Here is a 26,847-nt window from a genome sequence, read left to right on the forward strand (position 1 = left end):
GAAACGCTGCTTTCATTTCCTAAAAATAATCAGGGTGGTCGTTTTTTTTTTTTTTAGCAAATGTGAATCAAAGAAAAAGTAAAAAGTGTGTTTGTTGGGGACTATTTTCAGCAGTGTATTAATACAGATTTGGTTCATGGGGATGAAGAAACACGGTGTGGGCAGAGAAATAAGCTACACAGATAATAATAATATCAGCAGGATGAATTCACCAGACTCATCCTTTCATGTCACATGAAATGCACGAAACTACAAGATAAGCCAGTGGATGATTGGACCAATCAGATCTTACCTTGTGTCGGCACTTCAAAACGACACCATAGGCACCTGGAAGACAAGAAGCACACCGCATGTTTGACAGATTCACCACATCAGCTCATGAATATTAAAAACATTCACATCGAGCAGAACTACAAGGACCCACATGAGACGATAATAAAACAGCGTGAATTCAGTTTCATAATGTTGATTTTACATTTCCAGCGTGACCTTTAGTCAGTTTGAGTCCAACCGGCACTAACGGGTCTTATTTTTCCTTTTTTTTTTAACACTTCTTATATGTTCACGGGATTAAGGGAAAACATCCCTGACTGGCAAAAGACAGGTGGCTCAGAAAGTAGGACGAGAGAGAGAGTTGGCAGGCGACTGGAGTTGTGATGTTATCGACCCTGGCAGCCGCATTCATCCCCCGAGGGTTCGACAGGGATTCTTGGACGGAGCAGCGTACAACGATCTGTTCCGTGATGCGTTCAGGAGCATTCGACGATCTGCTCCATGATGCGTTCAGGTGCGTACGACGATCTGCTCCGTGATATACGTTCAGGAGCGTAAGACCATCTGCTCCGTGATACGTTGAGGAGCGTACGACCACCTGCTCCGTGATGCGTTCACGAACGTTGCAAGGAGCGTGCGACGATCTACTGTGATGCGTTCACGAGCGTTGCAAGAAGCGCTCGTGATGCGTTCACGAGCGTTGCAAGGAGCGTGCGACGATCTACTCTGTGATGCGTTCACGAGCATGCGACGATCTGCTCCGTGATGCGTTCACGAGCATGCGACGATCTGCTCCGTGATGCGTTCACGAGCATGGGGCGATCTGCTCTGTGATGCGTTCACGAGCTTACGATGATCTGCTCCGTGCTGTGTTCGCGAGCACATCGGTGCAACAGGAAGTCTCAGGAGTGGGCTCCGATAGATTGACCTTTGCACTCACGCAATTTAGATCGATTTTTTATTTGATTTATTTTTTAGATATTGATATTTTTAAGCCGCTCAGTATACTAAAAAAATTTAAGTAAATAACCAAAAAAATTTATAAATCTGACTATTTTTGCCCAAATGGTAGATAATTATTAGGTATAACAATTTAAAAATAGATGTATCCATTTATTTTGATATTTTAAATCACAATGTTCCCCTATCTTAGGGTTGATAAAGCTTTTGATAGATTGATTCAAGACATTTAAATCATGTGTGAATCGACATCGGCGCTGTCCTGATTAACGCACCGCCGTCAGCGTGGTGGGAAAACGTGACATCAGACCGTCTCTGCACGCTGCACTCAGGCCCAGATGATTAACAATTGAGTGACCTCGCGATGAGTGAGGGGAAATCTATGAGGCTGGACCAGATCTGTGCCACAGAGCTGGACTGAAAAAAAAAAAACTTCCAACAGTCTACAGTTTAATGTGCAGACTTTGCTCCAGACAGACTTCCGGATCCAGATCAGAGCATCTCGTGTCTCCTAGAGACACACTAGAGAACTTCTAGGATGGCCTAGTAAAAAAAAAAAACTGGGACAACCTCGGAGCCTCTGACACTCAGTCGAGTGGCTCAAGGGGGGAAAAAGAAACTCAATGACCAAACCACAATCCCTCCATCCACCTCTTCATTTCTACAACGACGACACAAAGAAGTGTGAATTCACATCACACCGCCTTCAATTCAGCTTCGCTTTTTCCATGATTTGACAAAAAAAAGAAATCCTTGACCTTGTTGAGCTGCACAATGGTGAACAACAGATCCGGCTTTTAAACGGCCTTGTTCTGCAGGCAAATTGAATAGAAACAACCAAATGATTGCCGGGTGAAAAGCTCTACAACGAGGTGGTGAGAGATCCACCTCACATGAGGACCTGGAGACCGGACCGCCAGTCCCTGCACAACCAGAACGCACAACAGTAACTCTTACCTTCACCCACGATCCCTAGGACTTCAAATTTATTCATCACATCACCGAGGTCAGGGATCTTCATGAAGTCAAAAGGCGTATGGCGCTGGGTGCACGGCGCTCAGGTAGCGGAGGGAGTCTGGCTACAGGACGGCACGAGGCAGCCAGCTGTTGGCTTGCGATGGGCGTTCGCCGGCTGCAAGCCATAACATCCGCCACATGTCTCCTTCAGCGGCTCGTCTTCACCTGCACAGACACACACAGATCCATCATTTACCTTCAGGCAGCAGCTACAGAGGCCTGGGGGTCCACGCACACCTCCCCCTTGTGGTTAAAAGATTAGTTCAGATTGGTTGATGGATGTCGTGACATCACAGTTGGCACATGCTCAGTAGCAGAAAGTGTAACATTTAGCCAGAGCTAGCCCAGTGTTAGCAATCGGGGAAAAAGTTTACAGTCAAACTAAATACTAAAATAAAGTTCCATGTCAGGATGGAGAATATACATTTCCCTGTTGTGGTGTGCCGTGATTGGCTATACATCTACCACATGATTAGACACCATCTGAATAACAAAGAATTTTGAAAAGTTAAAACAGAATTTGGGAAAAAATCAAACTAATTTCATAGGGCCCTGGCTATATTAGGTCAGCTTGGAAAGGCCCGACTAATTACACTATTACAGCTAAACTATACTTGCTTTTAATTACATTTACATTTAGGCCATTTAGCAGACACTTTTGTCCAAAGCGACTTACAATAAGTAATTAAACGAGCGTATCACATCAGCCTTGCGTATCCTGCGGTGGTTTGGAACGTTGGTGCATCCTGAGAAATTAACGCTACATGTCCATAAGCAATACGCATATAACCACTAGCAGTGGTGTCGGGCTTATGTGGTGATGTGCCAAAATCGGAGGTCAGAAGGCTCAGAGACGACAATGGCAGGAATTTTTTAAGACAAATAAATAGAGCCAGTCTGAAATTACCCTCATCTCTACGATGTGTCGTTGCCGTTACACAGTGACAAAAGTGCATGTCAAAATAGCAACACATCGGAACAATTTTAGAAGTTGCGTGGGAACCACAAACCAGTGGAAACAAGTACAACACCGTTACGTCCGTGCACGGTGGAAAACAATGGAAAAACAGAGCGGGACACCAATTTATTAATAACCCACAAAATGACACGGTAGGTGTTTTTCATTTAGCATTTGATCGTCCGAAATCCCAAAGCGGTACTTCGGTGCTGTTGTACAGTCTGATTTCTATGGTGCGCCCTCTAGAGCAAACATGAGTGACAAGTTTGTTGGACCCCTAAGTTGATATCTAATGATAACGATATTAATTTTTTCTCATTGTTTCGACACCATCATTTCAACTAATGACTATTTTTGCAAAACTCACTAACCACAAAACCTTCCACCAAAACAGCAAAACATGAGACCGAAAAGTTAAAGTTTCTTCACACATGTAAACACACAGAATGTGTATTCCCAACACTCACTGTCGAACCAATAATACAATCTCAACAGTCAACAGCAAAAGGGCAGTAGAAGAGAAAAAATCTTAAATTGTCTGGTGATAGGAGGTCATGTGATCTCGAGCTTGGCGTGGAAAGTTTCACAAGGAGCTTGTAATTAAATTACAACCCGAGTTTAAAGCAGAGAACGCGTTTTCAGTTCGGTGTTGTGTTGTGTTGAAATTTGTTGGTAGCAGCTAATGTAGCCACGTGTCATTTAGTTTTACAGGGCGAATATAAATGAATGGATTTTGATATGAAAATACAAAGAAACTGAACTGAACTTTTTTTTGTTGCACATATTGTTAAATAGTAACACAATGGGACCGGGGATGAGAGCTAAAAAGGTTAAAAAAAAAAGGGCCTTTTAAAAATTGCTAGTTAACTGCCAAAAACCAGATGTGAAATTTGTTGTGAAATAAATTCACAATATGTTAAGCAATTTTTAAAGAGGAGAAAAAATAGTGCCTGATATGAAATACTTTTAAAAAATATATATATTTATGCATGGAGATTTATGATCGTATTATTTAAGATTAGTATGTTCACTAAAAGAACATGTATGTCTTATGAAGCAAAACAATATTTGTTCCTTTATAAAATGTACAGTGACAGCAGCATCATTTAAGCGTTTCAAGCAGATTTTGATGATTCATATCACCTACTGTGGGTATATGTTTTGTATGTATTTAAGGTATATGACATAAAAATGAAGAATTGAAAAAGTACAAATACTTTACTATACCTTAGGAGAATAATGGGAAAAGCTATCCCGCTCCAAAGCTTCCTATACCTTTTTATATTTTCCAGTGAAATCACACTAAAGTGATCAGAGCTTCTCTATTCCACCGAACAAGACGAGCCTCCAGATGCCCCTTTCTCCATCTCATCTCCTGCTCGCATGGAGAAGCTGGAGTACTTTCCTACTCACCAACACTCCCAGTCTCCTACGATGCCGTGGGAGGCAGGGAGCTGCTCATCAGTATGCAAAAACCCCGTCACCAAAAATAAAACTCCCCTTCTCCCAGAGCGCCAAAAAAAAAGAGGAAAAGTTCTTACTCCCCTGATGTTACACCGTCAACACTGTGTTAAAAAAAACTGACAGCAAGTTGTAGGTTAAACTTTGAGGAGGGCTGATGCAGAGACTTAACACTGACGGCTCACAGACTCCACACACATGCAGCCTGCACATTTTTAGCCAAACACTCTGCTGGCAGACCAGGAAGGCTGATGTGATCTGGAATGCACCGAGCATTGCTGTGTGGATCGTATATTTGTTCTCTCTCTCTCGCTCTCTCTACAGAATGACTCATGCGTGGTAATGGACTGTGGAGTGAAACATGAAAATGCAGAACCTTTAAAAAGAAAAAGAAAAAAACTCCTCACATAAATCAATGCATTGATATCTACACCAGAATTAAATTTTATTATTAAGATGATGATGTTGTTTTTATGCAAAGCTTACGTCACTGACATGGTACTTTGAATACACATTTTTATTTTAGGGGGAATAACAGAATTAAAACCAGCAAACAATTTGTATTAATATTAAAAATGTAACATTATGATTATGTTTGTTTAATTGTGTATGCGCGTCATACACTTGTCCTGTTGCTTCTCCCTCATCCTTGCAGCAGCAGCAGTAATTTAACACACACACACACACACACACAGCGGGAGGATAAATGTGGCTCTAAATTGGCTGTTTTTAACATGGGATTTTGGTAGAACGCTGCAAGTGCGCGTTAACTGCGACTGACGGAATTACATTTTTTTTTTAGCTGGCAATTTCCAAAACAATAAATCCAACAAGTAAAATATGCGGGAGAGCCAAACGCGACACAAACGGCTACCTCGCACGGTTTGGTCGCGTTCACGTTAAGCTAACTGTTAGTTAAATTAGCTTAAAAACAAACCTCGAACTGCCCTTTTTTCGCTCTCGCACACCGGAGACATGCCCGCGACACTCCAGAGCCAGTGGTTCAGGTTAAGTTACAGGTAAAATAAACTACTCACCCAGTCGGTGTTTTCGGGGGGTGTGAGGGGGGGGCGGGTGATGGAAGCGGGCCCGGGTACATCCACCCACCGACGGACGGGGTCTCGTTGCAGCAGGCGGCCACAGAAACTGGATCGTGCGGTTGACAAGCTGCGAGCAGCGCGTCACCTGGCAACCGTTGTTGAGCGGCTGCGACGACGGCCAATGAAAACGCTTCACGCGCTTGTTTACGCGAGCGCCCCCCTTGGTTTGGGCCAATCAGAGGGCGGAACGGTAACAACAAGAGGGAGGAGAGGTGTGGGTGTATGTGTGTGTGTGTGTGTGTGTGTGTGTGTGTGTGTTTGGGGGGGGGGGGGGGGGGGGGACTGTGTTGCGGTCTGAGGGTGTCTCGCATGAGGTGGGATATTATTGTTCTAATTTCTCAATTACATAATCCACAAGATGACAGGCTGCTTTCAGTGCGACAACATAATCTCTGCGTCAAGCAAATCCCAAGCTTTTATAGGGACCACATGAAGCTGCGTAATTCATAAACATAGGGAAAATAAGAGGTTTGCCTTGCTCAAGGGTAACATGCTTCTCACACACCTCACCATCGGACCAGTGGCGGACTCAGCCTGGCAGGCTGAGCCTGCCTGTGGGGCAGGGGTGAATAAAAAAGTACAGGGCTGCACGTGGCCGGCATCATTTTTTCTCCACTGGAAGGGCAGGCTAGAGGGAACTTTAACATGTTTTCTCCACTGCAAGGGCAGGTTAGAGGGAACTTTATCCCATTTTCTCTACTTGAAGGGCATCCTTGAGGGCACTGCATCTCATTTTCTCCACTGGAAGGGCCTAGAGGCGGCCCTTCTTCTCATTTCTGAGGAAAGTATGTGAATAATTATGTACCGTTATGAAAACTCTCAATTTTAAGGGCACCAACAGTGCACTGCATCTTGTTTTCTCCACTGTAAGGGCACCCAGAGGGCAATTTATAACATTTTCTCTGATGGAAGGGCATCCTTGAGGGTACTATCTTGTTTTTCCCGCAGGAGGGGCACTCTAGTGGGCACTGCATTTCGTTTTTTCCAGTGGGATGACACCAAATTTCATCATGTTTTCTCCACTAGAAAAGAAGGCACTTCTTTCCCATTTCTGAGGAAAACATGCATAATTATGAACTGTTATCAAAAGTTGCAGTTTCAAGGGTGCACTGTGCACTGAATCCCTTTTTTTCCTGTTCTGTGCACTGTCCCGTTTTCTCCACTGGAAGGGCATTCTAGAGATCACTACATTGTCTCGTCTGAGTAAAATGGACATAATTATGAACAATTATGAAAATTCACCTGCTACTGCACTGCATCCTGATTTCATGGATAGAAAATGAAGAGTTATAGCACATAAATATCTGAGTGGTGCAAAGCAAAGAGAAAAACTGCTGGTTGGATACTGCGAGTGTCTATAACCATGACCTCAAACTCATTTGAACCAGATCTGATGGATCTGTGGGATCTATACAGCTTTTTCCATGTTCATGCCATCACATGACACCATGCTGCCCCCCACAGGATGAATGGAATTTTGTTTACCTGAATAGTCTGGAATGTCCAGTTTGTCCCCATATTAGTACTCAAGTTTATTTCTGCATTTCATAAATTTTCTCTTTATTGATTTTATCTACAAGCCCATGTTGTTTAATGTTTAATAATAATTAATTATGCCCTCCATCTCCAGCTTCATCACTGATTATGAGGAAGACTATACTGATGAATTCTAATAGAGAAACTGGCTGTAGCGCGACCTACAGGCTCTCAAGGAACCAATGTTTTCCTATTAAAGCTGCACAATAACAGCAAAGAGAGTGTGATTTCCTGGGCAAAGACTTATTCTTGAAATAGTCAAGTTGCTACCTCAGGCATTCATTTTTATCATATTATATTATAATATATATATATATATATATATATATATATATATATATATATATCCTGGTACATTTTTGAGTTATTGATGCAAATTTGCTCTGTACCCACAGAGCATCCTCTTTGTTTACCTTCTCCTCTGGGATTCCCCTGGAAATTACCCACTACAACACTATGATTTGTGGGTTATTCCCTCAGGTAAAGGCTGCGGTCGAAAAGTCCAAAAAGAAATGATGTGGTCGCGTCTTTTCCTGCCCACTTTAACGTGACCTGGTCAGAGAACCATGCAGACTTTAATGTCACTGAGCTCCATTGACATAAAAAAGGAATATTGTAATGTATTTTAATATTATTTATGTTTATGATTAGAACTAGTTCCTTTTCATTTATTTGTTTTACTGTAACATGTTGCCAACAAATAAATACAAAAAAAGGGATCCAGAACACTATACTTCTCAAGTCTGAGCGAAAACCGTAAAGAAAGAACTACAAAACACATTTGCAAATTGCAATAATTTTAAAATAAAACATAGGTTTAGACTCTTTCATTATAGTCACTTTACAGTATAGATTTTATAATATATATTTATATATTATACATTATTTGGGAGTTTCCTAGTGTGCTGAATGAACTCTGTTTGAATATTTAGAATAATCTAGAATTTAGGGGGAAATTTGTAGGCGGGGAAAACACACAGGTTTGAAACCAATCATCATTGTGAGTCATGTTCTTCCGTTTGGCTAATGTGATGACGTATTCTTTATTTTAACTGCAGCCACATAGAAATGTCAGACTTTCATAAAAATGGACTGTTTTTAATTTAGCTTGGATTTTAAAAAAATGATTATACTTTTCCCCAGAATTCACCAAATATTCATATATCCACATTATTAAATTTAAATATGTTTAATTGTACGCAATCTGGTCTTATCTGCTTAGTAAAAACTGTTTTTACATTTGTTCACTTATTTTTATTGTATTTTCTCATTCCCGTTGTTTTTTAAAATGACGGCCTTTATGTCTTGAGTTGTTGGTTCCACAAGGTTTCAGAGGCTGTATTGAAATTATTATAATTAAGGTTTATTTTAAGTACATATGATGAGGACAAACCATGTTCCCCCTCTCCTTCACCATAACACGATAAAAAAACATTACACCAACAAAACCACAGCCCATCACTAACAAAAGACTTATTCTATAAAAGTCTTTTATCATACATAAAAATATACAAAATATACATATTTGTTACAGTATTTCCATTGCATCTTTTTAATATTTGCATTGTATTTATTTATTTAAATTTTTGTTTGCAGTACTTTGCCAGTATTTTTTTAATTTCCTCTCAAAGATTACAGTAGGGACAAAACACCAAGGAAAAATAGTTGTTTGTGAAAATAATCCATATTGTAATCCACTCGTAAGATAAGGACTCAAGAAGAACAATATCGAGAAAAGTGGGAGAAATGGACTGTCTACAAGCCAGCGATATAAGAACTACCACACTGACAATAGTACAAGAACAAACAGCGTGTTCTTTTTTGTTGTTGTTTGTTTTTCTTTTTTTTCCTATATTAATATTGGTGTTTTTACTGGTATCTGTAAGTGAAAACAATAAAAAATAAAGTATTAAAAAATCCATATTCTGATTCTGCAGTACCAAAAAATGTATACAAAAAAGTAAAAAAATATAATATAATATTGCTATATAATAATATCATATAATATGATACAAGAATATGATAAATATAAGATGCGGTCGTTTCTTAGTTAAAATCGTTTTTTGTATTTTCGTTGTTTTGAGCCACAGCATCAGAAAGACCTAGCAAAGACGAGCGAAAGGTCAAGATGGATAACTACTGTTAATTTCCGGAATCCTAAACCACGATCGAGCAGAACAGATTTCGATTGGTCGAAGTAAGTAAACCGCTTCACGATTGGCTGTCAGCGTGAGCGTCGTGAGAATCACATGCGCGCACACACACACACACGCACACACCGTAGCCGCACCATCTCGCTTGCTCGGCTCCCATCTGTGCTCGTCCCACACAATATATATACTATCTTTGGCATACATTACATGCGTGTAAGCGTACACTACATTCGTGAGGGGGGAGAAAAAATGGCAGCTGACGATTAGAGAGAAGTGTGTGGATGTTCTTCACTCGAAATAAAAGAGAGAGAGACGGCACATGTAAGTTTCTTTTCTTCGTAATTAACGATATGGAGTTTCGTCAGAATGTCAGAGGAAAGCTACGCGACTCGTGTTTACGTGTAATTCTCCTCGATAACGTGGAAGAAAAGTGCTCGTAGAGGGTTAACGTTAAGGTTAGCCAACCTAGTTATTAGCCAAAGCAGTGGGTAGCTAGCAGAATCAAGCAGTCCCCAGTTGTCAACATTGGGCCCGGACTATTACCTGGAGCCGTATGGCGTTGCTGTTACGCATCCGAAAGCAAAAGGTGTAATAAAAAAGAGAGTAGTAACCGCCTTCAGTTTCATTTTATATTTATATATATTTATATATCTATATAAAAAGTAAGTTCGCGGTATTCTACGTATGTGGGCACGTAGCGTTTGCTAACGTTAGCTAAGTTTGAAGGGTGGTGATGAGGCGGTGTAAGCAGGTAGGTTGGCTAGAGACATTGGGGAAAGTATCCCGATGATAGGAAACATTTCCCAGTAAGTTATAAATGTAAATACCGTATAACGTCAGGTGATAACCGGGTCCGTTTAAGTGCAACGTCAATTTGGCTTTTCGAGCGGCAACGGTAGCTTCATTATTTACAGTCGCTAGTTTTTTTTTTTTACCGTTAATCTTAATGAGTTGCGTCAGTTTAGTTTTTTTTAATTTATTATCAGTTACTGACGACACGTAGTTCCTATTTTTCCTTCGTGGTTCAGCCCCAGTATGTAGGACGGCTGTTATTTACTTATTACCCCAGCCTCAGTGGTACTACTGTGTAAAAAATACTCCGTATATGTACAAGTACACAAGTATTGTGTTGTTGTTATATGATCACAATGTAGATAAAAGTACCCAAAGTAATGATGATGCAGAATCTAATCCATCTATATTTACTTCTTTTTATTGTGACAACAAAACATAACAAAAGTAAAAGTCATGAGGCAGAAGCAATCTTTCCTTATTTATTCGTTTATTATTCTTTTTAGATAAGACCTTCATATCTGTGACGATGTAAGATCTTTTTTTAGTGAACGTCCTTCATCTTAAATAAAGATGATCATAAAGCATAAGGTCTCCCTGCATAAATAAAATACAGCTTTTTCAAGTCACTTGTGACAATAGTTATGATTATCCTGATGGAAATCCCATGTTTAAATAAATAAATCACAATCCATGATAAAATCCTATATCTTCCCATCCATAATATAAACATGTATATATTTTATATTATTGGATTATAATGGATCCATTATATATCAACTTTTCTTGTCTATATTTATATTTTATCTATAAAAATTGTGTGCCGTTGTACAATGATAATAAAGGCATTCTATGCTGAAATGTGTTTAATTCACAGAAGCTTTCAACATGATCTGAACACGAAAATTGCTGGAAGCTCTCAGCAGCTTTATTATGAAGATGAATAATCTAAATAAATAAATATAAATAGTTCCCTGAAGTTTTATAAATTGTGTTCCAGTGTTGCTCTTTTTATGAGGGGAGATTGTTTTTACTATTATCAGCTTGTTCTTACTAGTATTATCCTAAGTTACAGATTTGGTTCACTTGTAAAGCTGTTAAGAAAGGTGGTATATAAACTGTATTATTATTATTATAATAATAATAATAAATTATTGTTTAAATTAGGTTTTGCATCATGTAATACGTTTTCTGAGACTTGTGTGTTGACTTTGAGCAGGAAAGGAGCTTGACCTTGTAGAAATAAGCTTTAAGTTGAGAAGTCTCATGGAGATATCATGTGTGGACTTCTTCTGTCCATCATGTTTACCGTCTGGTTTTTAGTGATGTTTGATGGATGTGAAGAACTTCTGATGCATTTTATCTTCACCACCAGCAGCATCATGTAACTTTCTAGTGATGCTTCCAAACTAAACAAAGTCATCAGGATTGTTGTTTTCTTTTGATGATGATGTGCAGTTTTTTTCTGTTTTCTCACATTATTCTTTTTATATATTGTCTGTTAGTGCATCTGTGATGCACATATTTGTAAAGTGATTACAGGATGTTTTAGAACCATTTTTAAAAGATTTAAGCACATTTTGATGATCGACGGTAATATTGTGAATCACAATTATTTTGTTCAGGATAAACTGAGGTGGGAAGTAACAAATTACAAATACTTTGTCACTGTTCTATTTTCAGGTATATGTACTTTAATTGAGAATTATTTTTTTCTGACAACCTTTTACTTTTCCTCCCTCATATTTTAAAACAGGCTTGTTATTTAAGTTTTAACGCATTTGAGGGGAATTATCGTTTATTATTTCTGCTTATTAACATTATGACGAGAGATTCAGTTAGTTTTGATTGAAAAAAAACAGCCAGTAGAAATGTCCTTCATGGGGATACTTTTACTTTTATACTTTGACTACATTTCAGAGCCTGTACTTTTACACTTCTACTTTTATCTTAAGTATCTGTACTTCTACCCGAGTAGGGAACGTCTCTACTTTTTAACTCCTGGATATTTCATACCATCCCTACTTGTGGAATCTGTTTATGTAATTGAATTTCATATGAAATGTTTTCACCTTTGTTATTTATACAGACACACAACTACAGCGGCACAGAAGCCTACCTGGTCACCATTGGTCGTCGTCGACGACGTCGACGTGTCACCATTGGTCATCAGTCACCATGGGGAAAACTCCGCTAAAAGGCAAGGGGACGTTGTTTTACTGCACTTTCATGACTTTGAAGGCTGTTTTTTCTTCTTCTTGAGGAGCACTTTAGTCAAGTGCATTAAGTAGAAACACCTGTGTGGGTAAATGGTGGATCAGCATCCATGTCGTTATGGCTGCACGTTAAAGCCTTTGAGTAGTTTCAGCACAAATGTGTGCGTACACTTCAGTATTTTATTCAAAGTTTGAACTCACTCTGAAATCCAAACTTATTAGCAGACTGTTATTTCTGACTTGTGTTAAAGTTTTCAAATGAGAAATGTTGTTTTCACGGCAATCAACATTTTTCACATGTAGAAAATGGTAATTTTTCAAGATTATTGGAAAAAATTTGATATATTAAAAACAACTTTTTGCATTTTCATGTTTTTATAAAAGTTTTTTTTTTTAAATGATCTGTCATTTTTAGATCAGAAAGATGGGAAAAAAGAAAAACCAGGGAGAATGGTTCCTCTAACAGGTGCAACTCCTGCAACAACTAAAGGTGAACTTCTTTTTAAATTGACTTGTGTTTGGTGGAACCTGGTGGTTTTAATGAACCTATCCCCATCCTGCATGTCTTTGGACTGTGGGAGGAAGCTGGAGAACAGAAGGAACCCGAACCCAAACTGGGAATCGAACCCGGGACACTCTCGCTGTGAGGCGGCAATGCTACCACTACACTACCGAGCAGTAGAGTTTACATTCTCTGCCCAAGCCCGACCCATGGGCGGATATTTCCCGCCACTACCCTCAGGCCGGATCGTGCTGGGCCTTTGATCAAGCGTTTGTGTTCGTTCTTTTTTTATTTTATTTTATTTAATTTTTTTTTTAAATCATTGCTCTATTGACCTAATCTGAGGAGAAGGCTAGGTCATAAACAATAAATATTATTGGCTATATGTTTAGCAGAGTAGGCCTACATAACAAATGTGTACAATAGGGGTGTAACAATACATTTATTCGTATTGAACCGAAACGGTACGGGGGGGGGGGGGGGTCACGGTTCGGTGTGTGGATTTACACGGTATAAAAATAAATAAAACTGGCGCGCGAATTAACGGAACTACTGTTAGAGGCCGTCCACAAGGAAATGTTTTTTGTGGGTAAACGCACAAGTCTTGTGCGTTTCAGCCGGCAGCCCATACGGATCCAGCGTTTTCGGGGCCTGAAAACGCCCTTTTTTGAAACCAGGTCCCAGGGTGAAAAAGAAAAAAAAACGGCAACCCTCCGTTTCGTGTTCGTTTTCATGTAGATGGCAAAAATGCATACGCTGACGTCATCACCCCGCTCCTCGAGCCTGACTTCTTCCCCGCGACGTCTCGTAAAGACAACAACTGCGGCCTACGTGCTTGTGAACGTGCTGCAGCAGATATTCTGCTCGTCTGTACGACGGCGTATTAGGGCCACTGTATGAAAAAAACGGAGCCGAGAGAGGGGGGCAATATTCCGGGGAAAAAAGTTGCAGAATTGCTCATTTTTACGATGCTAACAAACAACAAAACATTTATTTTTCTAATTAATCCATCACAACATGTGACAATGCCTCGTTAAGGTCCTAGGGTGACGGCTGTTGATGCTTATTGTTGGTTTTCTTTATATGGGCCAAATTGTCATCGTATGGATATTTATTGATCGGGTGGATAATAGCCATAGCTTTCACGTGTTGCCATAGCAACGGCAAACATCTGGTCAAGCTCCGTCTCTCCTTCTGCGGTTTTGGTGTATTTTTGTACACATAAGGGCTTGGAATATGTACTACAGTGCGCTGAGCCGTTCTCAATGGATTCAGAGCTCCGCCTCCTGGCTACTGTTTACATCTTAGATTACGCAGTTCAGGCTGTTGCAAATAGCTCAGGAGAGAGACTGTATGACACTAGGTGGTACAACCTGAGACATGCACAATAAAAAAGAATTGCCTTCTGCATGTGTTTTTTTTTTCTGTCCCCTCAATTGCCCCGAACTCGTACCAAACCGTGATGTCTGAACCGAGGTACGTACCGAACCGTGACTTCAGTGTACCGTTACACCCCTAGTGTACAAAGTTACACAAAATAATTTAAAAAAAATTAGAAAATTAAAAAAAGACGCTACACATAGTGCGCATGCATCATTCATAACGGTTCTGCTCTGTGCAGCTAAATCAAAGAATAAAGGAGTTACGATAAAGTGCAACATGGAGCTTGGAGACATAAAGGATAAATTAAAAACGGGACAATTAACGTTGAGCAAGTCATCAGGAAAGTCCGAGGTATGGGATCATTTCAAGCAAGTAGTGGGAGACAAAAACATGGGCTCGGGCTCTTAATTACAGTTAATGTGTTGGGCCGGGCTCAGACAGAACGTGCAAAGGCTTGGGTAGGGTCGGGCTTGATTTTCTCGGCCCGATTTAAAATCTAATGTGCAGCCCCTCATTGGCCATACTTAAAGGAGTCATCACCTGGTTTTATACGTATCCAGCCCCCCTTGGATCGCTTTGGATCAATTCGTAAAACTTATTAGAAAAAAAAAAAAAAAATTTAATCAAACATTGAGCTTGTTCTGACCCTTTTTCGTACCGCGATTTTATCACGCGAGATTACGCGCGAGGTTTTGACTGGTCCGGATGTGCATTGTATAATATGTAATGAGGCGCGCGTTGATTCGCCGCAGGAAGGACAGAGCCGGGGGGGCTTGCCTGCATGCAGACTCCAAAACATAATGGCGGCGCTTCGGCGATTTCAGGTAGCGGACGGGGCGGGGTTGGGTGGTGAAAGAGGGGTGGGCTTATGCAAGTAGCCGCCACGGTGACGTCACCGAAGGCGCAGAATCAAAATCTCGTGCTTTAGGAATGCACACCCTTGTGTGCTATTCCTGTTCGGAAAAAGAGCAGAAGCGAAAAAACGGCGCCACTTTCAAACTCCAGCCTTTCAGGCAAGTTTCAACTGAGGTCAAACACAGATATGCATGTTTTAACAAGAGAAATTGCGATTTCCAGGTGATGACTCCTTTAATAATTAATAATAATAATAATAATTCAATTGATAATTAATTTAAACCCTCCCAAAGTTGGTGGGAACTTTGTACTTTGTAATCTATAGTGGTTATTTGCATGAAAATTAAATTAATACGATTTTTCTTTTCTTTAATTAAAAAATATCTTATAGGAAGCTGCTTAGTGTTTGTGTCAGTAAAGTTTTCTCTAACCTTCTCTAATATCTATTTTTTATTTATTTTTTACAAGATTACATTTAAACACATCATGGTCACGTTGCCTTCTTTTGCTGTGACTCATTTTACTGCGTGGCACTTGAATGCACCACGATGCAAGTCAATGCAACCTCTGTTCAGCTCTGTGCTGTCTGCGGACGAGTCGGTTGCCTTGGTTACTCAGAGCAGCACGACGGGTATGAGTTATAATATGATCAAGTTAGCTGTTCCAAATTATTTTAAAGGTTATTTTATAAGTTGTGACAAGTTGCAGTTTTGATCGTAACTGGGGAAACAGGATTTTAAATCGCTTTAAAAAACACTTCTGGGTGAATTTCCATTATCATCACGTCACTTGAAAACAGCATTAAGCTTGTCATCAGAGTAATTAAGTAAAAAAAATAGATGACTTCTTCATAAACCTTTTTGTGTGAAATGATTATTAAATATCATACTCTATATTTTGTTCAGTTTTTTTGAAAATATGACATTATTTTAAGAGGGTGATGATATTGTTGCGTGCCTGATCATAACTGTCATTGCTGTTTGTCTTTGTTTTCTTTGATATTGATTTTGGTTTTACAAAAGTTTTTAAATCAAAAGAATCTATTTAACAGTTTGCTTTTAAAAGCCGTTGTTGCATTCAAAACATTTCCTTTGTGATTTCTGTTCAGATGCTTTCAGCTGGGAGGAATATCTCAAAGAATCGTCTGCTGTACCAGCTCCACCAGGCTGTTTCCGTCAGGTATGTCCTCCTGCATCTCTACGCAGTTTTAATATTCAACAGCCAGTTGCATCCAATCTATTATGTTAATGAGTTACTTGGGGACATCACCACTTTATGGAAGGAAAGGATTTGATTTGAGGCGTTTAAGGGGCAATCCACACGGAAATGTTTTTTGTGTGTGAATGCAGAAGTCTTGCACGTTTGGGCTGACAGTCCACACGGATCTGGCGTTTTTTGGTGCCTGTAAACGCAGTTTTTTGAAAGCAGGTCCCAGGGTGAAAAAGAAAAAAACGCTGCCCCTCCGTTTCGTGTTCATGTAGATGGCAAATAGGCATACGAAGATGTCATCGCCTGTTATTGTACGTGTGGAGGAGGCCTGAATCAGTTGAGAGTAACCGTCTTTGACTCTCAAGAGACAATTTAACTCTAAACACTAAAGGGAAGAAGAAGAACCATAACGGTCTTCTTTAATGGTTAAATGACTTCATCTAAACCTGTCTGGGTGATGATGATGATTTGTGTTGAGTGTGTCTGCAGAGTTGATACAGGTGCTGGAAATTCTTTGGAAAGTGAATGGATTAAGAATAAAGTACTTGAAATGTATGTTCTATGTGATGGCATATTTGATATTACACAGAGAAAACAAGATCTCCACATTTGAGGGACTGAAAACAGCATTTTCTGACATTTCTGCATTAAAAAATGACTTGATGATGAACAATCAAAATACTTGGTGATTATATTTCTGTGAATCTGTTAGTGGAATTAGTTTTCCTTTCATTTGTGGTAAAGTGCAATAATAAGTATACTGAGTATTGTATTGTATACAAATATGTATTTTACCACAGCTGGAAGGTGCTGGAAAAAGTATGAAAATGCACCTTGAAATGCTTGAAAAGTGCTTGAATTTGACTTTGGAAAAGGTGTAGGAACCCTGTGTCTGATTGCTGCTTACACTCATCAGCAGGCCAGAGTCCCACCCTCCAACGACTTCAAGGTGGGAATGAAGCTCGAGGCTCACGACCCGCGGAACTCCACATCGGTGTGCATCGCCACGGTGATGGGTTTGACTGGCGTCCGCCTGCGTCTCCGCCTGGACGGGAGCGACAACAGCAACGACTTCTGGAGGCTGGTGGACTCGTCAGACATCCAGCCGATCGGCACCTGTGAGAAGAACGGGGACATGCTGCAGCCGCCACTGGGTGAGGAAGTACAATCAGAGTTTTACCGTTCAGTGTCGGTTCATCACCATTTCCAGAGTGTAAAGATCTTTATCTCGTCTGCCGAGCTGCCACGGCAGAGTTATGAAACTGCGACAGGAAAAGAAGAAATGGTAGACTCATCAAAAATGAACTGAAAATCATTTTGACACCATGTGGTAGAAAATGTTGAAGTGCTGTGTCAATTCAATATATTACATATTCATGTAAAAAAAAAAAAAACTTCTAACAACTGGACTTATTCAAGTTTCTCAACACATTTTACATTTAAACTCATCATGATAAAGTCATCATTTTCAACCAATACCATTTGTTACCGTAATGATTGGATGGCGTCTAGAAAGCGTTGAAGCTGTTTATCTGATCAGACGGGGCATTGCTAACGGCAAGTCTAAGAGGAAGATAGAGATAGATACATACTTTATTGATCCCGAGACAAACAACAGCAAAGTGAAGCCCGAGAACTTTGCGTTCACAATGAACAGGTTAAACAAACTGCAGAGGTCTGAGTTTGGTTTGTTTCAGAGGGTTCAGAGTTCATTTGGAGGTCTGAAAGTGTGAAAACACCCCAAATCTAACTCCCTAACCCCCCCCAGGATTTCGGATGAACGCCTCCTCGTGGCCCATGTTTCTGTTGAGGACCTTAAACGGAGCCGAGATGGCTCCAGCAACGGCCTTTAAAAAGGTACGTTTCAAAAGCGCAAAACACAGTGTGGCCGTGATGTAATGAGGATTTACTCACTCATTTCCCCCCGTCGCAGGAACCCGTGAGGCCGCCCCAGAACAACTTCAAGTCGGGCATGAAGCTGGAGGCCGTGGACAAGAAGAACCCGTACCTCATCTGCCCTGCCACCATCGGAGAGGTGAAGGGTGACGAGGTCTTCGTCATGTTCGACGGATGGCGGGGAGCCTTCGATTACTGGTGCAAGTACGACTCCCGGGACGTCTTCCCCGTCGGCTGGTGCTCGCTCACAAAGCACAGCCTCCAGCCACCAGGCAACAGTGGTGAGTGGCGGCCTCTAGGTGGCAGCACTGAGGCTGACTCTGACAGAGTCAGTGCGCCAACAGCTAGAATAATATAAACACAGTGATCATTAATCACCCGGTGTTGTTACTTCGTCTGGGAGAGTCAAAGATACACACAGTCTTAATGTTTAGCAGGTGCTGCACACGCATTAAAAAGCATGAATTCTGTTGAGTTACGTGTAATCTAATAATGCCATATTAACCCAACTCCCAGAGGAGGTAGGAGTGTCTGAATAAAAAGGGGCACTAACATTAGATTACAGCTGGAATGAATGAATGAATGGTTAGATGGTTATGGTTTCAGTTATTGTACAGGGCTTTGTGATTAGGGCTGACCTTTGTTTGAAAATACTTTTTGTTTTAGATGAGTGAATGAATATGTAAATGTAAATGTAAATGAATACCTCGTAGCTCTAACTAGTAGGCCAACTTTATTTCTATAAATGACTTGTTTATGTAAAATATTATGTAAATATTGTTTTCTTGAAATGAAAGTTTCAGATATTTTAAAGAAAAGAGGTATTAGCTCATTGTTAACCATTGTTTGCAGCATTAAAATAAACTAAACACTCATTCTACCATTGACCCCCACCTATAGTTACTTTAAATATTTATCAGTTTCCAGACATTTTTTAAAATTTATTTTAAGAGTCCCATTACCGCTCTTCACATCAGCATGAATTAGATCCATCACACAGCACTGACTTACATCGTTTTTAAAGCCGGTTGATGACCGTTTGCTGAAAGGCTGTTCTTTTTTTTTTTCCTGGAGTCTGGTCACATGAAACGCACCGGGGCTACATTACATCCCGTCCTGCCAACTTCATAGAAAACAATGAGGATCTGTTCTCTGGTCCAGCTCAGAAAAGAAATGTCGCCATATTAGCGTGAAGTTCACTACGGAGCCCGTCAGTAAACTGTACCGAGTTATGGTCAAGACTGTAAACCATCACATTGACGCATTACAAACACTTACAAAATAAACATTAGCATTTTGGAACATAAATCAGCAAATTTAATAAACTACTCAGTCCAGCATTAGGCTTTAGGCAGGCATGATGGGAAAAGTGTTTTTTTATACCAATTATGCCGCTATTACAGTTACCCTGCCAAAGAACATGCCGATCCTCCCGGCGTCCCCCTCCAAGCCCAGCAGACGCTCCATGCAGTCCCCCTACAGACTCCCCAACCCTCTGCCCCCATTGCCCGTCAGGAAGGGGGTAAGAGGCCGTCGGCCCAAGAGCGAGACCCTTGCTCTGCTCAAAGCCGTGGCAGAAGCAGCTGCCGCCGCCCAAAATGGAAGCATACCCGAAAACACGCAGCTCGTCCCCCGACCCCACAAGAAGAGAGGCCCCAAACCTGGAAGCAAGGTGAGAACGAACCCAACTCTGGAGGTAAAAAAAGAACATAATTGCCACATTCCTTTGAGGTAAAAGTGCAAATAAATGTGTATTTTTCAGAGGAAGTCTAAGATTCTCCAAAGCCCATCACAGCTGCCCAGCATTCAGGTTCCACAAGATAGTCCTCCCAGCCTCAACTCCGTGGTCTCAACAGGTAAAGTTAGCTTCCCATCATTATTATTGAATTCAAACTATGATGCCGTGTTCACACTGAAGCAAATTTTCACCTCCAGTCACTAATGCTAATACGCCCCAGAGAGGAGGCGGGACTTCCCTCCACGTAGACACCAACCAGGTCTCCTTCATCACAACTGAAATCACCACTATTGCTGCTTTGTACATGTTGAAGTCCCAGATCCACCAGGAGACCAAACCCGTCCTTTCTGGGTTCATGACATCATCCAGAGGTGCTCGGTGGATTTCACCAAGCTGGATTTTACAAAGCTGGATTCACTGGATCTAGCAAGAACCACGTCGGCTGGTTCAACACAGCTGGAGGAACCCAGAATAAACTATTTATCTGTGATTTACCACACCAGATACCACATAGTCCTGTGGTCTATGCATTTATTTTGAATGTCATTGTGACAAATTATCTTCAGGTTTAGTGTGAACACAGCATCAATCACAGCATCTCTCTCATTGGCTCACTGTGTTGTTGCTCACTTGTCTTCTGCCAGTGTGCGTCTACGTGAACAAACATGGGAACTGTGGTCCCCACCTGGACCGGAAGCAGATGCAGCATCTGCCAGACCACTTTGGCCCGGGACCAGTGAACGCTGTGCTCCAGCAGGTGGTCCAGTCCTGTATAGACTGTGCGTACCAGCCCAAAGTCCTGCTCAGTGCTCTGCAGACTCATTCAGGAGGAGGAGAGATTGTCAGAGGTAGACACTCACAGATATACAACACCAGCTATTAATCAAGTATCTGGAAGTATCGGGGCTTCTAAAATAGCAGCTCGATAACAGGCCTATTAGATGTGACTAGTAAAACATGTCTCCCTTCATTGCAGTGAGAACGGACGGTGGAGTTCGTGTGGTCAAACTCCCGTCGGCCTCCAGTGCTTCCTTCGTGCTGCGGTTCTTAGAGACCATGTGTCGTCACCTGCAGTGTGACAACCTGTTCAGCAGCCAGCCGTTCAGCCACTACGCCGCCTACGACAGGACCAAGTCAGGTAAATGGGAAGCCTTCCTCGGGATCATTTTGAGCAAAAAGACATGTAGAATAAACGCGCTGCTTTAATCTTTAATCTTTCACACGATGTACGTTGATACTACAACTACGTTCACACTACAAGCCACTACAAGCCTGTTCACACTATTTTTCCAACTGTGGCCAATATCAGATCCCAATGTGAACTGGTCTGGGTCCTGAACTAGCCCGCATGTGCAGAATTGACAGAAATTAGCAGACATTTTGACAAATGTCGATCGAGTAGCATATGGTCAAAAAAAAGAAGAGATTTGGGCTACTTCAGCCTTAAGTTTGAATGTAGCCTGCGGCGTCAACTGCTGACCCTAAGACCAGACCTGATATCCCCCCCCTAAGACCAGACCTGACATCCCCCCCTAAGACCAGACCTGACATCCCCCCCTAAGACCAGACCTGATATCCCCCCCTAAGACCAGACAATAAGGGGTCAATGTGGGTCTCTCAGGATTAATCTGGGAGGTAACATGGTTTCTCATCCCTGTGTTTCAGTGAAAGAGGAGGCGTTGGACGCTCCCTCTCTGGCTCGGGGGAGTAAACGCACCCTCCCTGGAGTCTCCCCGCCGTACGCCGCACCGCTGTCACCCAAACATTTACGCACCGAAGCCCACCCATCAGAAGGTACAGCTCACTTTAAAAATTGTCTAAGTTGTATTGATTCCACCATTAGTCCAGAGACCAGACCAGACCATGTGGAGAAACCAGAGACTGTCTGTGGTCCCCCAGAGGTCTACGATAGTAGCTTACATTAGTCCAGAGACCAGACCATGTGGAGAAACCAGAGTCTGTCTGTGGTCCCCCAGAGGTCTATGATAGTAGCTTACATTAGTCCAGAGACCGGACCATGTGGAGAAACCAGAGTCTGTCAACAAAGTCTCTGCCGTATTTATGTCTCGATGACTTTATTTGGAGTGTTGATGGAGCAGCTACAATGTTAGCGTAGCCTAGCTTGTTGTCTATAAATCAAAATTAACAGATATACAGCTAACTGGATGTCATCTCGAAGGCAGATCAAAGTGCATCATGGGAGCTTTTACAGAATGCCACATGAATGTCCATTGTGTTTGTAGCAGAGACTCTGCCTCACGAGGAGAACGGCCTCATAAAGGAGCAGCGCTACATGGACTCGGCCTCCAACTCTATGAACCCTCGAACCCCACAAACGGTTCGCAGTTCCTCCGAGTACCACTCCTCTCACGCCAGCAGCCGCTATCACCCCGGCAACGGCACGTCCATGCGCCGCCTGTCCTCCAACCCTGCCGAGCTCAGCTCCACGCAGCCCCTCAGACGGGTAGAAGGTACGGTCGGCGTCCGGAAGGTACAGCAGGTGGTATGTAAAACACGCTCTCCCCTTTGCACATGCTCAGTGTGTCTCTTGTGCTCCGGCAGCAGCCAGCTCCACCACCGGCCCAGAGGCTCTCGCGTCAGAGCTGCCCAGTAAAAACCCCTCGTCCTGGTCCATCGAAGAGGTGATGCAGTTTGTGAGGGATGCTGACCCCACGGCGTTGGCGCCACATGCCGAACTATTCAGAAAGCACGTACGTTCACTTTTACTTCTTGACAATGTGGAAGAGCACCACGACTGATGCCTCATTCACACTAGACTTCAAAGATGCGAGCAGAGAGGCTCGCTGATGCATCGCTTCATTTCAAGTCTTCTTCAATCCAGCATGATGTTCATTTAGTAGGCCAAATATGATCACTTCCTTCTACTGGTTGCAAAAATTACAAGATGCTGAACTCGAGGCTTCAAAACTGTAGTCCACAAGCCAACGGGTGATGTCACCATGACAACGTACACTTCTGTTAAACCCAGCTTGGCTGCTTGTGACTGTTAATAGTATTATATTGTAATCTTTTCTTTGTTTTCTGCAGGAGATCGATGGAAAGGCTCTGATGCTGCTACGGAGCGACATGATCATGAAGTACATGGGTCTGAAACTGGGTCCTGCACTGAAGCTATGCCACCACATAGAGAGGCTGAAACAAGGCAAACTGTAAGAGGAGACCCGGTCCCTGCCAAGACCCATGAGCAATAAGCCCCGAGGGAGCCAGCGTTTTTTTTGTTGGACACGGACTCATGGGGGGTGCATGCAGGGGGGGGAGGGCTACACATCAACTCTTCAGAATCCACCTCGAGGGGGGACTGAATCCACGTCACGACTAATCCCGAACCTCCAGGGTGGACGTGTGCCGTGCGTTGCCGACACATTACCTCACCCCCCTCATCAGTGAACGACAAGCTGTTAACAGACGCCATCTGACTTTATGAAATCCCAAAGGAAAAGGAATCCCTGCAGTGTTTACATTGCACAGCACACGTGCACAGGTTGTTTTTTTTCCCTTTTGTTTTTTTATACAGAGATGAAATCTTTTGATCCTGGTTTTGGATCCCCAAAGATGGAGAATGTTTCTTCTTATATAATGTTTTTATTCTTGGGTTGGAAGGGTTGGTGTACTGAGAAATCCATCAGATGTTCTCCCCTCCCCCCTGTGCGAGAATCTCTCGTATCGCGTTCGTCACACGTTTGCCTCAAGTATCAGTGGATCTGCCGGCCTGGAGGACAGCAACAACAACGATGGAGATGCATTCCAATTTCACCGCGCCAACGCTCGTCTTTTCTGTGACCTAAACTCGGCCGCGTCCACGTACGTCTGTCAGCACTTCGGTGCGACCCGTCTGATTGGAGAGCGATCAGATATATTTCATGGTAAAAAATGAGCAGCTGTGAAACGGTGGATAAACATTTTTTATTTCCTGTTATATTCTTCACAATAAAAGTCCCCGCGGGTATTTTTGCTGCTCGCTCTTCCTCCCTGCAGTATTGGTAGACGTTTTATTGAAGAAAAGCTGCTGATGAACACACAACACTGCTGCAACTAAAGATTATTTTCATTGTCGATTATTTTCTTGATGAATCAATTAGATCATGATTGGTTTATGAAATGGTGACGACGTCCTAAAATGTCTTTCTTTTTTTTTTAGTCCACAGCTCATGTCCATAATAGTTGGTAATTGAATAGTAGAATTAGCCTTGTTTTATTGAAGCATAACTGCTGATATACATTTTTCTTATGAATTCTTTACAACATGGCTGCAACTAACGTTTACTATATTTAGTGTCTATTAATCTGCTGATTATATTCTCGATGAAATCAATTTGTTGACCGGTCTATAAAACATCGGAAAATGTCTATCGATGAAATCTTTAAATGTCTTGTTGTCCACAACTAAGAGAGACTCAGTTGACTGTCGCAGAGGAGAAAAGAAACCAGAAAATATTCACATTAAAAGTAGCCGTTTGCTTCTGCACTAAATCTAAAGGGATTCCAGTAGGGTTTAGTGCCATTTTAAGAGTTTTAAGCATATTGTGATAATTATCACGATCACTGTCGATCCCAATTATTTTGGCAAGATAATTGTGACATGAAATTTTCAGATAGGCCCATGTTTTGGCCACAAATCAAAGATTCAAGAAACGGGATTTTCTAGTTTTATTCTTAAAACAATCACACAAAATGAATAATTTATTATTGAAATAGTTGGTGATCTAGTAATATAATAAATATTAGTAGGTTTTATTTAAAAATAGCTTATATTAAAAAAAAAGCTTAACAAATTTGTTGATGAACACATTTTCCTGCGAGTTCTCCACAATTATGATCCCCCATTATTTTGTAATTTAAAAGCATTTATTTTGAAGCAGCAGAATCAGTAAATGTTGTGATTTCATCATCAGCGGTTTAACAGGACTGCTCTTCACCTCACTGAGCTCCAAAACTCCAGTGTTGTCCGGCTAATCGGATCCAAACAAGACGGAGGTCCGATTTTTAACTCGACAGTTAAAGTGGCAGTCTGTAAGATTTGAGATGCATTGCTTTTAGCGGCCTCTTTGGCAGTAGATGGAACTGCAGGCAAGCCTCTGGGACCTTGTCTCCCTCACTGAACTGTGTCGACTGTTTCTCATCTGTGTGATGCCTTCAAATGCTCCAAACTGAAAGAAGGTCCGTCGTTTTCCCTCGTTGGCGGTCACTTTGCTTCTTGATGATTTTCCTTCTTCACTTCCATTAGTTTTTTTATTTCTTTTTCTTGGGACTGGAAGTTGAACGTTCTGCTTTCTCTGCCTGTTGATTCTCCATTGTGAGTCAGCAGTGCCGGTCATCACTTTAGACTAGAGGGATCCTGACTCAGCAGTTGGAAGTTACCGATTTCCGATTACAAGTAAACGCAGCATACTTCTGTGAGTAGCTCCACCATCTGTCCAGACCAACCACTGCTGACTGACATAAAAAGCCAAAACTAATTTTGAATTTGGCGCGGGAATGTCGCCACAAACACAGAGATCCTATTTCTGGGCAATGCAGCAAGTACTTTCATTAGTGGGTCATGTTAAATCACCATTGTTTTAACTCACTATTTGATAGATAGGAACTTAAAAGACAATTAAATAGATGAAAATGTTACGAACTGCCACTATTTCACATCACTGCGTGATCGGACAACAACAAATCATTTTGAAATGCAAGTGTAACCACCGTTTTTTCATTTCCTCGAACAGCGTCGGCGCCGCAGGGTCTCATCTGTTTTTTTCTACAAACGTCCCGCAGGATCCTCTTCTGCGTGATGCCATAGTGTCTTAGCGAGCCGTTTTGTTACCTCTCACCGGCCTCCACGCATTTCTTCTTATCAACGTCAAACTATTTGTGTTCCCGAACTCCAGTTCGTCAATTTCAATGGACGTATTAAGGAAACATTTCTAAAAAAAAAAAGAGTGGGGGGGGGCTTTCTTTGTTTGGTTTGGATGTAATATTTTCTATCACTCACAAAACACGTAAAGCTTGTCGACGGCGTCACTTCTGACCGTTACAATCACTGTTAGCAATGAAAACAGATGTGTACAGTTTTATGGGTTTAACCATGAATATCAGCGACAGAATGTACATTTTGTAGAAACGTAATATTTTAAGGAAATCATATACACAAGTTAGAAATGTGAAGATAAAGGGGATTTCCATTCTGCTTTTTTGATGCTTATTAACATGGCGCGTTTAGTTTCAAATACTCCCAGTAAGTAATAGACTCTGCCTTGCTTTACCTACGACATTTCTCAGGTTTATGTGGTCTTTGTTAGTACAAGCTTTTTGTAGCATACTGTTTATAATATACTGAACAGAATTTTCCTGTTACTCCCTCAATTTAAAAAAAAAAAGAAAAAGAAAAAAAAGACTTGTGCCATATGATATTCAACACAGGATCTAAGTGTTGTCGATTTCCTTCTCTCGCATCTTCTTTAAACTACTTGAAAAATGTGTCCATTTGTCACACCAGATAAACAATTATGTGTTTATGATGTTGTGTATTTCCTTTTTATAAATCGACCAAAAAACAAAAATAGGTGTGTTTTTGACTGACTGCAACTTATTATTTTATAGAGGGGAAGAAAAATGATTTTATTTCAATTCACCAGTCTGACCTAAAAAAAACATGGAATTAAAAAAAGTACAAAGATCAAATTAAAAATAAAATAATGACTACGATGTAGAGCACGAGGTGAGGTCTCGTTGATTTTAAGGGGTGTTTTTAAAAACATGCATTCTACTGTCCTACTTTTTAGCATTTAGTTC

At 41.3% G+C, this 26,847-nt stretch overlaps 2 protein-coding genes across 8 annotated transcripts in view; one reads left to right on the forward strand and one right to left on the reverse strand.

Annotated features, from left to right (window-relative positions):
- Window positions 1-5,724, reverse strand: part of LOC311014182 (cyclin-dependent kinase-like 5) — a 37,610-nt gene extending 31,886 nt beyond the window's left edge. For 2 of the 4 annotated variants that reach the window (XM_084010614.1, XM_084010612.1), the window contains exons 1-3: window positions 5,607-5,667; window positions 2,191-2,415; window positions 293-327 (exon numbers count right to left, since the gene is read on the reverse strand). In XM_084010614.1, coding sequence (XP_083866740.1) covers window positions 293-327; window positions 2,191-2,254 — 99 coding nt within the window. In that variant the 5' untranslated portion in view covers window positions 2,255-2,415; window positions 5,607-5,667. Of the gene's footprint in view, window positions 1-292; window positions 328-2,190; window positions 2,416-5,606; window positions 5,668-5,706 lie in introns of those variants that run through there. The other 2 variants (XM_084010613.1, XM_084010615.1) reach the window with 2 other exon arrangements.
- Window positions 5,725-9,638: 3,914 nt separating this feature from the next.
- Window positions 9,639-24,516, forward strand: LOC311014184 (sex comb on midleg-like protein 2). Of its 4 annotated transcripts, none has more exons than XM_084010617.1 (15): window positions 9,639-9,779; window positions 12,340-12,450; window positions 12,882-12,956; window positions 16,315-16,385; window positions 17,332-17,569; window positions 18,184-18,272; window positions 18,349-18,592; window positions 19,715-19,983; window positions 20,074-20,167; window positions 20,694-20,897; window positions 21,026-21,187; window positions 21,715-21,843; window positions 22,293-22,520; window positions 22,612-22,760; window positions 23,098-24,516. In XM_084010617.1, exons 1-15 carry the CDS (start codon window positions 9,740-9,742, stop codon window positions 23,221-23,223), a joined length of 2,229 nt encoding a protein of 742 aa, XP_083866743.1. In that variant the 5' UTR covers window positions 9,639-9,739; the 3' UTR covers window positions 23,224-24,516. The 4 variants fall into 4 exon arrangements, with proteins under 4 accessions (XP_083866743.1, XP_083866745.1, XP_083866744.1 ...); XM_084010619.1 differs by having other exon boundaries at window positions 22,615-22,760; XM_084010618.1 differs by having other exon boundaries at window positions 17,335-17,569.
- The last annotated feature ends 2,331 nt before the right edge of the window (window positions 24,517-26,847 follow it).

The sequence above is a fragment of the Eutrigla gurnardus genome (genome assembly GCF_963514095.1).
Source record: "Eutrigla gurnardus genome assembly, chromosome: 6".
Lineage (NCBI taxonomy): Eukaryota > Metazoa > Chordata > Actinopteri > Perciformes > Triglidae > Eutrigla > Eutrigla gurnardus.

Coding starts and splice junctions, on each gene's coding strand:
- LOC311014184 (XM_084010617.1), top strand. CDS start 9,740: ATGTTCTTCACTCGAAATAAAAGAGAGAGAGACGGCACAT. Junction 17,570..18,183: donor CATGCTGCAGCCGCCACTGG/GTGAGGAAGTAC, acceptor AACCCCCCCCAG/GATTTCGGATGAACGCCTCC. Junction 20,898..21,025: donor AGGAGGAGAGATTGTCAGAG/GTAGACACTCAC, acceptor CCTTCATTGCAG/TGAGAACGGACGGTGGAGTT.